This window comes from Oncorhynchus keta, chromosome 13 (genome assembly GCF_023373465.1).
Source record: "Oncorhynchus keta strain PuntledgeMale-10-30-2019 chromosome 13, Oket_V2, whole genome shotgun sequence".
NCBI lineage: Eukaryota > Metazoa > Chordata > Actinopteri > Salmoniformes > Salmonidae > Oncorhynchus > Oncorhynchus keta.
This window is the reverse complement of record NC_068433.1, coordinates 5,445,643-5,460,662: the sequence shown is the minus strand read 5'-3', so window position 1 is coordinate 5,460,662 and position 15,020 is coordinate 5,445,643. Positions and strand designations below refer to the sequence as shown.

General features: G+C 40.9%; 1 protein-coding gene across 1 annotated transcript in view; it reads left to right on the top strand.

Moving 5' to 3' along the window:
* The first annotated feature begins 12,601 nt into the window (after positions 1 to 12,601).
* Positions 12,602 to 15,020, top strand: part of LOC127906916 (transmembrane protein 151A-like) — a 21,174-nt gene continuing 18,755 nt past the window's right edge. Inside the window, 1 exon segment of the mRNA XM_052460729.1 lies at positions 12,602 to 13,584. Within this exon segment, the coding sequence (XP_052316689.1) occupies positions 13,087 to 13,584 (498 nt within the window). The 5' untranslated portion in view covers positions 12,602 to 13,086.

Sequence of the window (15,020 nt, the reverse complement as noted above, 5' to 3'; positions counted from 1 at the left end):
GTCGCATGTTTACGGACGTAATATTTCATTATAATGATTTGAAAGTGAGAAAGTAAACCAACGGTGTTTCAGTTATTGTGAATATTTATACAAAAGGTTAACAATTGGTTTCCATGTAGGCTTCCTACCTCGAGTTTATTTACATGTTCGTCATTTAGCAGAAGCGACTTACAGGAGCAATCATTTTATTTTATTTATTTAAACTTAATTTAACTCGGCGAGTCAGTTAAGAACTCATTCTTATTTACTATGACGGCCTACCCCACTACAAACACTGGGCCAATTGTGCGCCGCCCTATGGGACTCCCAATCACGGCCGGTTGTGATACAGCCTGGAATTGAACCAGGGTCTGTAGTGACGCCTCGAGCACTGAGTTGCAGTGCCTTAGACCGCTGCAGCGCTTCGGAGAGTTAAGTTCCTCGCTCAAGGGTTCATGATATAAGTATTTTGTGCATGAAGCTACACTGTAGCATGTTGTCTACTTGATACAAGATATATTTTTCACTTTTACAGTCGCATTTTCTCATCGACAGATGGCGCAATCGGATTGTATCAAACTTTCCTCCATTCATGGAACATTCTACAAATGCAAGATAAACACTTACTGTACACTGATTGAGTAACAATAAACATAAATTGTGGCATCTGTCTTCCGTTTACACCGACTAACAGCACATGTAGTTGACGGTCTTCCGTCTGTTTTCCATAAACAAGCCCTGTAACGTGCTTTATGGGAACCATATTAAAGGTGTGAGTTTAATTACATTTTAGAAAGTTATTTCAAGCTTATATAAAAGTATACGTTCCTTATATTTTCAAACCCGTACCGCAAGCGATGCGTGTTAACGTTTAGTTAGCGTCAGGGCTCCTATAACTACCACCACCAGAAGATACTAGTAGTATCTAATCAATAGGCGTTTTAGGTACTTGTGTCAATGACCACGTTTACATGTACACCAATATCCCGTTATTATTCGGGATAATCAAGTATTCTGTTTTTGAGTTGACCGCATATAAACATAATATCGCGATAAAGCTTGTATCCCGGTCTTGAGAAACCCGGATAAGATGCCTGGGATATTTTAGACATGGTGTGCTGTGGCATGTAAACATCTTATCCCGTTTACTGTTGTTTTTCGCGGATGCTGTTTCACATATCATGGGGGTGTTGTGATTTGTTCAACTGATTGACAAACAAATGACGTCAAAAATGGATCTACCTGCACAGTATAGTTCACCATAATTCCATAAAACGTTCTGCTTATAATTTCGGACATTTAGTAGGCCATAGTCTTATAATTTCCGACATGTGTTGGTCAACTATAGTTAGATACATGCAGATCTTCTTCCGTCGTAACTTGTTGCCCCAGAACACCAGTAAAGATTCATTTAGTGACCCGGGGCCTGTTGCACAAAAGTAGAATTAAGACATCCGGGATAAATGACTAAGCTGAGCTCAATGAAGCCAAAACATGTGCGTCCAGGCTTAATTGGTTGCACAAAGACCAAGCCAGGATGAGCAGACACGGATTCATTAAGCCAGGTGAAACCAATCCTGGATAGGTGCGCGCTCACGGCTCACTAAATAGACCCCGCCACAGATCACAGATTAACTGATTTACCATGGCAACTAGAGCCGCGTAATTTTCCCCGTCGGAAGCACAAATCCTCATGGAGGCATACGAGGAGGTAAAATATATAATTAAGAAGAAAGGCAACACCGCCACAGTGATAAAGCAAATAGAAAAAGCGTGGCAAAGTATTGCAAACCGCCTGAATGCGTAAGTACTTATAAGGAAAGACAACCAAAAGGTGCACAATTACACACTCACCGCTCCGCTGAAACATCACAATTACAATTCAAATATTTAATTCACATCTCCAAAAACGCAGTTGTACTGTAATTATGAAACGGTTAAATTTTTAATTGAAATGCACTGCAGATATGAGTGAAATTGTGTAAAGTAAGTACATCACACTGTATAAAGCTATGATAAATTATTATTAAAGCCTTACATTATTATTTAACGTTACTACGCTCAGTACGGTTTAATCTTAGCCGTTGTACTCTGCTTCTTATGTTGTCCACCGTTTTTTTTGTGTTTCTCCTGCTTTCATTAATGTAAAGCTGCTTTGACAGAATGAAACAATTGTGAAAAGTGCTATATAAATAAAATTTAATTGAATAAATAGATGAGCTATAATAATAATCACTTTAATTTATATAGCGCCTTTCAAAGGACCCAAGGTCGGTTGCTCACTGCACTGCAAAAATGTCTTTCTTACTTAGTATTTTTGTCTTGTTTTCAGTAAAAAAAAATATCTAAAAAAACATCTTGAATATTTTCTTGAGCAAAATTACCTAGGAAAATAAGCAAAAAAATCTGCCAGTGATGTGCATTGATTGGTGTAATATTCCTCATCTTATGATTTCAGATGGTCTGCAATGCTGACTGTGTGATCAGCAATGTTGTGGCAAAATGGCCTGGCTCAGTCCATGACTCCAGAATCTTTCGGGCCTCTGAAATCTATCAGTGCCTATCACAAGGTAAGCCACACAACCCCTATTTATAACCATCATGGCTGTGTCAAGAATATCACTGTGTTTATGAGGTAGTAATGATGAGATTTTGTGTTGACAGGTGAATTCTCTGGTGTGTTGCTGGGAGACAGGGGTATGGCTGCCAGCCTTTTCTCCTGACACCTTTCACAGACCCCAGGAAGCACAGCAGGCCTACAACCATGCCCATGCCAGGACCAGGGCCAGAGTTGAAATGACCTTTGGCCTCCTGAAGGCACGCTTTCACTGCCTTCACAAATTAAGGGTCAGCCCTGTTAGGGCATGTGATATTACTGTGGCTTGTGCTGTCCTCCACAATGTGGCCTGCCTGAGGAAGGAGAGGGCCCACAGAGTGCCACCAGCCATGGACTGGGACAATCCGGCAATCTTCCTGATGACGACAGTGGTCGGCTGCTGAGGGACCAATATGTGTTGAATTATTTTAGTTAGTATGTGTGCTTTCAATTTTGGTTAAATATAGCAGAAGCCTGCGGTGGCAGAGGAATTTTATTTTTTTGGGTTCGTTTTTTTAATTTGGCCTCTTATGATGTTTGTGCGGTATACTGTGTGTAATACAAGGCTGCAGGGAGGCTACTGCATCCATTCATTTGTCTGTTCAGTTGATGTGTATGGATTTGTCCTGCATTTATTTTAGTGTGCAGACATGCAGGGTGTGTTATATACAGACCTTTGACTGTGTATGTATCATTTTGTATAATATGCTTGGATTCTGTGCTTTCCATCTTGTAGAGTCACTGTGACTTCAGTTTCGAAAGGAGCTGATGGTTTACCTGCTTTGTTTTGTCCTTATTCAATAAAGGAACATAATGTTACACATTGTGTTTTTATATTCATATGGAATGTGTATTTGTTTATATGACAGAGTACTAGGGCCACACTGAAGAAAAAGGATAAAGTCATAAATTTATGAGGCTGGTTCTTTCTGCAGAAAAGCTACATATTGTTTTTACAGTTTTGATACTTATGACAATGTGATACTTAATATTCTGGCACATCAGCATGTCTTTGTTTATGAAACCATACTGAAGTACAATTTCACGAAATGCCCCGCATCTGTCATTTTAACAACTGTCCTCCTTTAAAACAACTGGTTACAATATTATGACTTGTCTTTTTTTCCCTCTGTGGCCCTAATATTCTATCATTTTATATATAGTCTATGGGAAACTGTAAATTATCTAATGATAGCAACATCTAAAAATAATTTTTTATCCAAAATCATTGAAATTAATGATCAAAACGTTTAAATAATGACAGTGGGTCTAGTTATATGTGATAACAATGTATAGTGAGCAGTGAAATAACTATTGGTTTCCATTTGTGGTGACTGCTGACTGACATTAGGGATGAGATTAAATAGATCCTGGAATTTAGCCTGGTCTGGAGCAGGCTAGCTCCACAGAATAAATCTCCATGGTAATTTATACCATAACATATCCTCCTGCCCCCTATCCATCTTTAGTGCAACCGGATTACGGATCAATTGAGCCAGGATTACCAAGATATCCTGGCTTAATCCCTTATCCTAGTTTTGTGCAACAGGCCCCCGGGAAGAAAACGCAATAACTCCAAAACAGTGGATAGATTGGTCCTGTCTCCTTGCATAACAGCGTCAAAGATAACACATTACACAGAGATTCGCTTTTTCTCCTGTTCCCAAGACTAAATTAACATTTGTTGTACCATTTTACTGCAAGAAATACATAATTATGCACGAGTTAATGTTCTATTATGCTACATGAGAAGTTATAGGCCTACAGTCAGAGTATATTTCAGTTACTATTCCATTTTTAACTTAAATGGGGAATATTATGTTTATTCATGGCACAGGGATACTCATGACTGAGATATCAAAGGCGCACAGTAAACTGCTCATCCCGAATTAAGACCTTAAACACGATATGAAAACTATCCGGAAAACTGCGTATCATCCAACAGCTGTTACACAAGTTCTTGTGGTTCTCAAAAGTACCGTGACTTTTCTTTAAATTCAGTTGAGTAGGTTATTTGAATTAAAACATATTGATAAAATATAGTATTGAATTGAATGCTTGTTTTCCGGCCGTAGCTGTTTTCTTCACACGTTTATTTTTTTGCACATGCGCAAAAAAGTTTATAAAATGGGAAAAGGTGTGCTGGGAGGTGGAGCAAATCAACAAGATCACTCTGCATGCTCGTGCTTTCGCTGGGTTTCAGTACCATTGTCTATGTGACTTGACTAGAGACCGAATCTCACATTGGTGCCAGCTCCTGAACAGGTGTGACAAAGTGAAAATGTAGTTTCCGTGAACCTCGCACGCAATGTCGATCTCAAAGAGCACCGGAGAGCATTGGGTGAAATCATTCACATCAGGAAAAGGTGTGATTTAAAACAAGTTTCCTTTCATTGTGTGTTGTGTGAATTAATACGAATATTTGCTGCCATTGTAGTAAGGTCGGCAATACGAGAGGTCTTCGCACATACAATGGAAAACGGGTTCACATAACCCAAAGTCAATAGCGAATGAGACTATGTATATATTTAACTTAATGTATAAGGCCTATTTCGGCAAGTTAACCTGCTGGTTTAGCTGGCCATGTTATTGACGAGCTAACTAGCACCGTCGGTCACTGCATTACAATGTCACGCTAGCTATTGTCAGCAGGTGACTTGTTGAAATATTAAGTGAATGTTTATTTTCTTACTACCTCTTCTTAAGTGGGAGAACTTGCACGATTGGTGGCTGACTAAATACTTTTTTGCCCCACTGTGTGTATACACACACACACACACACACACACACACACACACACACACACACACACACACACACACACACACAGGTACGACCAGTGGTGACCCGTCATTGAGCCCCACCTGTTTAGCTAAAATAAATAACTATAAATACATGTCACATATCACTTTGCAAACAATGTATATCTTATTTTTAAGTGTTAATAAAGCTGCGTGCAAACATGGTCTTTTTTTTGTGCTTTCTTCAGGCAGCTCTAAAATACAGTTTCAGCCGAGCTCAGCGCTTTCTGTGGTGGTGGGGCAAGCCATCAGAAAATACGAAGCGTAGGGTTTGGTAATGTTCTCTAGTTGCACTGTGATTGGCTCAGTGTTCTGTCACTCATGGGGACACTATGTCACTGCAAAATCTACAGGTAGAGTTTGACAATTCAAGCCCCTTGGGTGCTGCCATAGAGTTACATTAGAAGTGCCCAGCCAAGAAGGCTCAAGGTCATTGGCCACAGATAAAATGACATAAAATCATGTTAGATCTACCATAGCTTTGATTGGACTGATCGTGTCAACATCATACTTTAAAAATCTTAGCTAGGATTGGACCCTTGTTTTCAATTTCTGCTTAAAATGACATGCCCAAATCTAACTGCCTGTAGCTCAGGACCTGAAGCAAGGATATGCATATTCTTGATATGATTTGAAAGGAAACACTTTGAAGTTCGTGGAAATGTTAAATTAATGTAGGAGAATAAAACACAATAGATCTGGTAAAAGATAATACAAACAGAAAAACATCAGTTTCCAATTTTTTTTCCCATCCATCTTTGAAAGGCAAGATAAAGGCCATAAAATCACACAGGCATTTTGGTGCAATTTAGATTTTGGCCACCAGATGGCGGGAGTGAGTGTGCAAAGATTCAGACTGATACAGTGAAGCATTATATTACTGCACAACATTTTGAATCAAATCTGCCCAAATGTGGTTAATTGATACATATTCAAGTACATAACTCTATAGAACATACAAACATGATATGGCAATACATTATTTTAGTTTACACACTCCCAGGAAGGTGATACATGATGGATAATTGGCTTCCCTACAGAAAAGACACTAACATTCACACATCTAGATGGCCGGGCGGAATGTGTGTGGGGCCAGAAATCGCAGGGGTTCAAACTGTAGAAACCAGTTCCTACATTTCAATATAAAAATGTATTTTATCAAGCAAAACTATGCTACATTTTTATCTCTGGGACCCTCAGGATGACAAATCAGAGCAAGATTACTGAATGTAAGTACATTATTTACCTTCAGAGGCGAATGTATCAAACCAGTTACCGTGATCAAAGTTTGGTGTGCACTCCTAAAACAATAGCATGGTATTTTTTCACTGTAATAGCTACTGTTAATTGGACACTGCAGTTAAATTAACAAGATTTTAAGCTTTCTGCACATAAGACATATCTATGTCCTGGAAAGATGGCTGTTACTAACAATGTCATTCTAGTCACATTAGCGCATGTTAGCAACAACCGTCCCAGTATAGGGACACAGATCCCGTAGAGGCTAAGAAGCTAGACAAGCTACTGGCAAATCCTTTACAATTTGTGTCATATGAATAGGAATTATAGGTAAAATGTAGCGGTGCTCATCGGTCATTGGACGTAAACATTATACAGTTGGAAATCACAAATTCAACAATGAGTGGTTTGGAAGGAATCGGTGGCTAACTGCAAGCGTTGCAAAGCCATCACTAGCATGCTATTCAGTGGAGCGTGTGTTTGGTCCGAGTCTGAGTCTTTTCCAAGCTTAAAAGGATAAACATTCACATGCAACACCATGGGCAAGAAAATGTTGAATACATTGGCCATGCCTTCAATCCAGCATGACTTTCTGCCGAGTTCAAAACAACTGGAAACTGGGAAATATCAGACTTCAGTGAGTTCAGGACAACTGGAAACTGGGAAATATCAGACTTCAGTGAGTTCAAGACAACTGGAAACTGGGATATAATCAGACTTCAGTGAGTTCAAGACAACTGGAAACTGGGAAATATCAGACTTCAGTGAGTTCAAGACAACTGGAAACTGGGTAATATCAGACTTCAGTGAGTTCAAGACAACTGGAAACTGGGTAATATCAGACTTCAGTGAGTTCAAGACAACTGGAAACTGGGTAATATCAGACTTCAGTGAGTTCAAGACAACTGGAAACTGGGATATAATCAGACTTCAGTGAGTTCAAGACAACTGGAAACTGGGATATAATCAGACTTCAGTGAGTTCAAGACAACTGGAAACTGGGAAATAATCAGACTTCAGTGAGTTCAAGACAACTGGAAACTGGGATATAATCAGACTTCAGTGAGTTCAAGACAACTGGAAACTGGGATATAATCAGACTTCAGTGAGTTCAAGACAACTGGAAACTGGGATATAATCAGACTTCAGTGAGTTCAAGACAACTGGAAACTGGGATATAATCAGACTTCAGTGAGTTCAAGACAACTGGAAACTGGGATATAATCAGACTTCAGTGAGTTCAAGACAACTGGAAACTGGGAAATATCAGACTTCAGTGAGTTCAAGACAACTGGAAACTTCAGACTTCAGTGAGTTCAAGACAACTGGAAACTGGGAAATATCAGACTTCAGTGAGTTCAAGACTGGTTCAAACAACTGGAAACTGGGAAAATCAGAGTGAGTTCAAGACAACTGGAAAATACGTTTTGAGTTCTTTCTACATCAGATGTCATGATTCAAGTTCCCAGTTGTCTTGATAGCACCATAACTCCAGAGAATGCCAGATTTTGATGACATACTTTGATGACAAAATTTGCCCACAAGAAGGATCGCTGCGCCACCGGTCATCCAACTCAATTTAAAGTTAAGAAGCGGAGCGGGTCAGGAATTTCAAGATCCTTGGGGTCCACATCACCAACAATTTATCATGGTCCAAACACCAAGAAAGTCGTAAAGAGGGCACCACAACGCTTTCTCCCCCTCAGGAGACTGAAAAGATTTTACATGGGGTCCCAAGATCCTCAAAAAGTTCTACAGCTGCACCATGGAGAGCTGGTTGCATCATCGCCTGGTGTGGCAACTGCTCGTCATCCGACTGTAATGCGCTACAGAGGGTAGTGCGCACGGCCAAGCTTCCTGCCATCCAGGACCTACAGTACCAGTCAAAACAAGTTAGTGTGCAAAGCTGTCATCAAGGCAAAGGTTGGCTAGTTTGAAGAATCTAAAATATATTTTGATTTTGTTTCACCCTTGTTTTAGTTACCACATGATTCCATATGTGTTATTTCATAGTTTTGATGTCTTCACTATTAGTCTACAATGTAGAAAATAGTACAATTAAAAAATATATATATATATATATATATTTCACCTTTATTTAACCAGGTAGGCTAGTTGAGAACAAGTTCTCATTTACAACTGCGACCTGGCCAAGATAAAGCAGAGCAGTGAGACACAAACAACAACACAAAGTTACAATTTGTAAGTCGCTCTGGATAAGAGCGTCTGCTAAATGACTTAAATGTAAATGTAAATGTACAATTTGTAAGTCGCTCTGGATAAGAGCGTCTGCTAAATGACTTAAATGTAAATGTAAATGTACACATGGGATAAACAAGCATACAGTCAATAACACAATAGAAAAAAAAGAAACTCTATATACAGTGTGTGCAAATAGCATGAATTAAGGCAATAAATAGGCCATAGTAGCGAAGTAATTACAATTTAGAAAATTAACACTGGAGTGATAGATGGGCAGATGATGATGTTCAAGTAGAAATACTGGTGTGCAAAAGAGCAGAAAAGTAAATAACAACAATATTGGGATGAGGTAGGTAGATTGGCTATTTACGGATGGGCTATTTACAGATGGGCTATGTACAGCTGCAGCGATCGGATAGCTGCTCAGCTAGCTGAAGTTGGTTCCAGTCACTGGCAGAAGAGAACTGGAAGGAAAGGCGGCCAAAGTGGGTGTTGGCTTTGGGGATGATCAGTGAGATACACCTGCTGGAACGTGTGCTACGGGTGGGTGTTGTTATCGCGACCAATGAACTGAGATAAGGTGGAGCTTTACCTAGCATAGACTTATAGATGACCTGGAGCCAGTGGGTTTGGCGACGAATATGTAGCGAGGGCCAGCCGACTAGAGCATACAGCCCGCAGTGGTGGGTGGCATATGGGGATTTGGTGACAAAACGGATGGCACTGTAAAGAAAGAAAGAAAAACCCTTGAATGAGTAGGTGTGTCCATCTTTTGAATGGTACTGTGTGTGTGTGTGTGTGTGTGTGTGTGTGTGTGTGTGTGTGTGTGTGTGTGTGTGTGTGTGTGTGTGTGTGTGTGTGTGTGTGTGTGTGTGTGTGTGTGTATATATATATATATATATATATATATTAATATATTAATATTATTATGTGTGTGTATATATATATATACGTGTGTATATATATATATACGTGTATATACATATACGTGTATATATACAATTGAAGTCGGAAGTTTACATACACCTTAGCCAAATACATTTAAACTCAGTTTTTCACAATTCCTGACATATAATCCTAGTAAAAATTCCCTGTTTTAGGTCAGTTAGGATCACCACTTTATTTTAATAATGTGAAATGTCAGAATAATAGTAGAGAGAAATAAATAAAAGCTGAAATAAATCAAATGATGTCATTTAGCCTATCAGAAGCTTCTAAAGCCATGACATTATTTTCTGGAATTTTCCAAGCTGTTTAAGGGCAGAGTCAACTTAGTGTATGTAAACTTCTCACCCACTGGAATTGTGATACAGTGAATTATAAGTGAAATAATCTGTCTGTAAACAATTGTTGGAAAAATTACTTGTGTCATGTGCAAAGTAGATGTCCTAACCAACTTGCCAAAACTATAGTTTGTTAACAAGAAATGTGTGGAGTGGTTGAAAAACTAGTTTTAATGACTCCAACCTAAGTGTATGTAATCTTCCGACTTCAACTATATATATATACACAAAGGCTGGCCCCCTTGGCTTCTCTTTCTTTTTCTATGATTGATTAGTTGATTGACAAGGTATTTGATTGATCAGATAGTTGATTAAGGACAAACCCTGTGCCTCTTCAAGCTGCAGTATGTAACCTTTTGGTCGACCAAATTCACATAGAAATGTGAGCTGTAGATCTGTCATTCTCATTGAAAAGCAAATCTAAGAATCGGTAGATCTGTTATATTTGAGCTATTTCTATGCTTCCCGTTCTTAAGTTTTTATTTTTTATGTTTTACTTTCGGTTTTGTATCCCAGCTTCAAACAGCAATATAATATTTTTGGTTATGCGGTTTAGAGGGTACGATGATTCTCTACACTATACTTGCTTGTTTTGTCACATAAACTGAAATTAAGCTAATCTTATGAACCAGGAAATGGCCTTTAACTGCATGCAAGGCTGTTTTCCAGACATTATACATGTCTCCTCGCTGCCTCTTGACTCTCCTCACATCTTCAACGTCCCAACAGCACCCTATTCCCTCCATAGTGCAGTAGAACCCTATGGGCCTATTTAATTTAGTCAGTTAAGAACAAATTCTTATTTTCAATGACGGCCTAGGAACCGTGGGTTAACTGCTTGTTCAGAGGCAGAATGACAGATTTGTACCTTGTCAGCTCGGGGATTCGAACTTGCGACCTTTCGGTTACTAGCCCAACGCTCTAACCACTAGGCTACCCTGCCGCCCCGTAGAAGGAATGAGGTGACATAATGATGACTCAGAGATGTAGCTAATGATTCAATCACATTACGTGGATAAAAGCTCTATTTGCGTTCTGTAAGCATTTGTCTTTTCAAAAAGTTTAAAGAAAAGGGCTGGATTCTCCATTAACATAAGGAGAGTATGCAGAACCATTCCCCTTGTTCCACATTTTGTTACATTACTGCCTTATTCTAAAATGGATTAAGTATTAAAAAAAATCCTCATCAATCTACACACAATACCCAATAATGACAAAGTGGAAACAGGGTTTTAAACACTTTTGCAAATGTATACAAATATATATAAGATACCTGATCATTCTTGTTTGGAACCACCAAGAGTCTTCCGAAAGCTGGCAAAACTGAGCAATCAGGGGGAAAAGGGCCTTAGTCCTTAGGGATGTGATCAAGAACCCGATGGTCACTCTGACAGAGCTCCAGAGTTCCTCTGTGGAGATAGGAGAACCTTCCAGAAGGACAGCCATCTTTGCAGCACTCCACCAATCAGGCCTTTATGGTAGAGTGGGAAGACAGAAGCCACTGCTCACTAAAAGGATAATTAAAGCCTGTTTGGAGTTTGCCTTAAAGGCACTTAAAGACTCTCAGACCACGAGAAACAAGATTCTCTGGTCTGATGAAACCAAGATTGAACTCTTTGGCCTGAATGCCAAGTTTCACATCTGGAAGAAACCTGGCACCATCCCTATGGTGAAGCATGGTGGTGGCAGCATCATGCTGTGGGGATGTTTTCCAGCGACAGGGACTGGGGGACTAGTCAGTATCAAGGGAAAGATGAACGGAGCAAAGTACAGAGAGATCCTTGAAGAAAACCTGCTCCAGAGCGCTCAGGACCTCAGACTGGGGTGAAGGTTCGCCTTCCAACAGGACAACGACCTTAAGCACACAGCTAAGACAATGCAGGAGTGGCTTCGGGACAAGTCTCTGAATGTCCTTGAAACTTCCCAAATACAGGTGTGCCAAGCTTGTAGCATCATATCCAAGACTCAAAGTTGTAATCGCTGAGGTGCTTCAACAAAGTACTGTGTAAAGGGTCTGAATACTTACACTCATGTAAAAAAAATATATATGTTTTTGCTTTGTCATGTAGATTGATAAGGAGGAAAAACAATTTATTCCATTTCAGAAAAAAAGGCTGTAATGTAACAAAACGTGGAAAAAGTGAAGGGGTCTGAATATTTTCCCGAATCCACAGTATGTTTGTTGATAAATGTATGTAAATGTGAGGGTGGTGGGTGACGTCAGTGGGCATACAGAATGTGTAGGTGAAACCTTCCCAGTTCTAAGGGGACAAATAGAAAGAAAATAAACACCACAGATGGTTTTACCGTTATTTTTTTAAATATTTTTTTTTAGGATAAACTGTTTACCGATAGAAAAGGAATCGGTTTATCCATGTTCGCCTTTTACCAGTAGGATTAATCGAGATCTGCCTGCCTTTGTGGGAAAAAAAAAACATCTTCCTCCTACCCTTCCCATCCATCCGTCTTCATATCAGCGCTCTCGTGCCTGCCTCCGGGTGCTCACTCTGAAGGAAACAGTCTCGAGCCCCACCTGCGCGTAGGACGAAGCCAAGAAGGGGCTGGCTGTTATCACCGCACAGAAGCACAGAGTAACACTAACCGACGTTGATGTCATTGTTAACGGAAGACATCTGGGCTTTGTCTAATCTATGCTATGAGGTGAATGAATCAAACCATGGAAGGCGTGAAGAATAACCGAGAGGCACAGGGTAAATTAACTCATTGGATCCGGATAGAGGCAACGTTCAGTCAGCGTGGATAATGCGCATTTGCTGCAGGCTCTACTGTCATCACTACAGTGTGACCGGATCTCGACCGGCGACGGATGGGTTGATTCCCGCCGCGCCGAGGAGGTGGTCCCAGCCTCCGGCACGGGCCGCCGCTCCCGGGGTGGGCCCCCATCCCGAGGTGGGTCCCCATCCCTGGTCCCGTTAACCGTAGGGCTAACGGGAGGGCGTGTGCCAGGGGAAAGCAAAGAGAGAACATGCAGACGGAGGTGCCAGTAGCCCTACCGCCGGAGATAGGAGAGGAGACAATAGCGGACGGGGCAGGGAGAGCGGAGACAATAGCGGACGGGGAAGGGAGAGACGAGACCACAGCAGACGGGAATGGGAGAGAGGAGACCACAGCAGACGGGAATGGGAGAGAGGAGACCACAACAGACGGGAATGGGAGAGAGGAGACCACAACAGACGGGAATGGGAGAGAGGAGACCACAGCAGACGGGAATGGGAGAGAGGAGACCACAACAGACGGGAATGGGAGAGAGGAGACCACAACAGACGGGAATGGGAGAGAGGAGACCACAGCAGACGGGAATGGGAGAGAGGAGACCACAGCAGACGGGAATGGGAGAGAGGAGACCACAGCAGACGGGAATGGGAGAGAGGAGACCACAACAGACGGGAATGGGAGAGAGGAGACCATAGCGGACGGGAATGGGAGAGAGGAGACCATAGCGGACGGGAATGGGAGAGAGGAGGTAGGCTAAGGGGAACAGTGTGACTGTGTGTGAATAGGTTAGGGGTAATGGGGATCTTTGCACCCGCGTGCTTAGCCTAATTGTCTTTAAGGTCTACCACCAATAGGCTCGATCAGATGCTCATTTTTAAAATGAGTTTATCATTTTTATAGATTTGTCACTCTTGTTTTATTCCCTCAAAGGAAACCGAGCGCATTCCTTCTTGTGGCCTTGTTGATATATATGTATATATATATGTATGTATGTATGTATGTATGTATGTATGTATGTATGTATGTATGTATGTATGTATGTATGTATGTATGTATGTATGTATGTGTGTGTGTGTGTGTGTGTGTGTGTGTGTGTGTGTGTGTGTGTGTGTGTGTGTGTGTGTGTGTGTGTGTGTGTGTGTGTGTGATGCTGCATAGTTGAAAGGGACTAAATATGCATGCCTAGGCAGACACAAACACATTTAGCCTAGAAATGAAAGGCCAAACTTACAGGGATGGTCGGCCTACGGGGCTTTAAGCACAGAACATATCTATAGCATTTTCACACTTCCAACAAAGATGTATTTTTGTCAAAGGGAGAGAATAAATCCCCGGCACTTCCAAAAGGGGCAAATACAATATTACTGTTACCATGGCGCTGGAATTGGAAAAGTGCATTAAAAAGCAAGGTGCCCTATTTTAAGTACCTTATATTTCAGGCTGCCTCTTGCCTCTGAGACGCGTTATGAATAGATTGACAGAATATAGAATTAGCCGAGGTTACTCAAGACGAAACACAATATAAACCTGCCATTATTAGCTGCTAGGCTGCTATTCTCGTCTCCATCCTCGTCCCTTCGTGTTCAATCTCCACCCTCCATCTTTCCCCTGCGGTCCCATGTCTGCATTGCAGTCTGAAGGGAACAGATGCCCAACCGCAAAGGGACTGTTTCTCTGCCTCATATTGTCTTGTTTTGCACACTTTGTACAAAATAAATAAAATGCAGTACTACAGGATATTTCTTAACGTAGCTCTTTATTAGCTAGCTATAACTGGCATGTTCACGTATCTTCAAACAGGATCCAAACCGCCATGACCTAACCATTCGGGTGGTCTTAACCAATCATAGCACAGTGTGATATGGCGGTAAAAATGCATCCAATTACAATTAGGTATGTTTACATATATGAATATTACACATCGCTCTTTTTCTCGCCACCTCTCAACCTCATCTATTCCTTTAAAAACAACATAGCCTACCGTCTCTCACCCTCCATCTCTCTCAGTCCCTGTCCTCATCTCACTTTCTCTCACCTAAAAAAAAACGCATCTTGGTCATTCCTCCATCCCTCTCGTCCGGACCTGTCTCTGCTTCTCCCCTTCAATTGAAATTCTCAAGCTAGTTAGACATGTAGTAGTAGACTAGTCATTTCTCACTGAGAAGGACATTACCGGTAGATGTT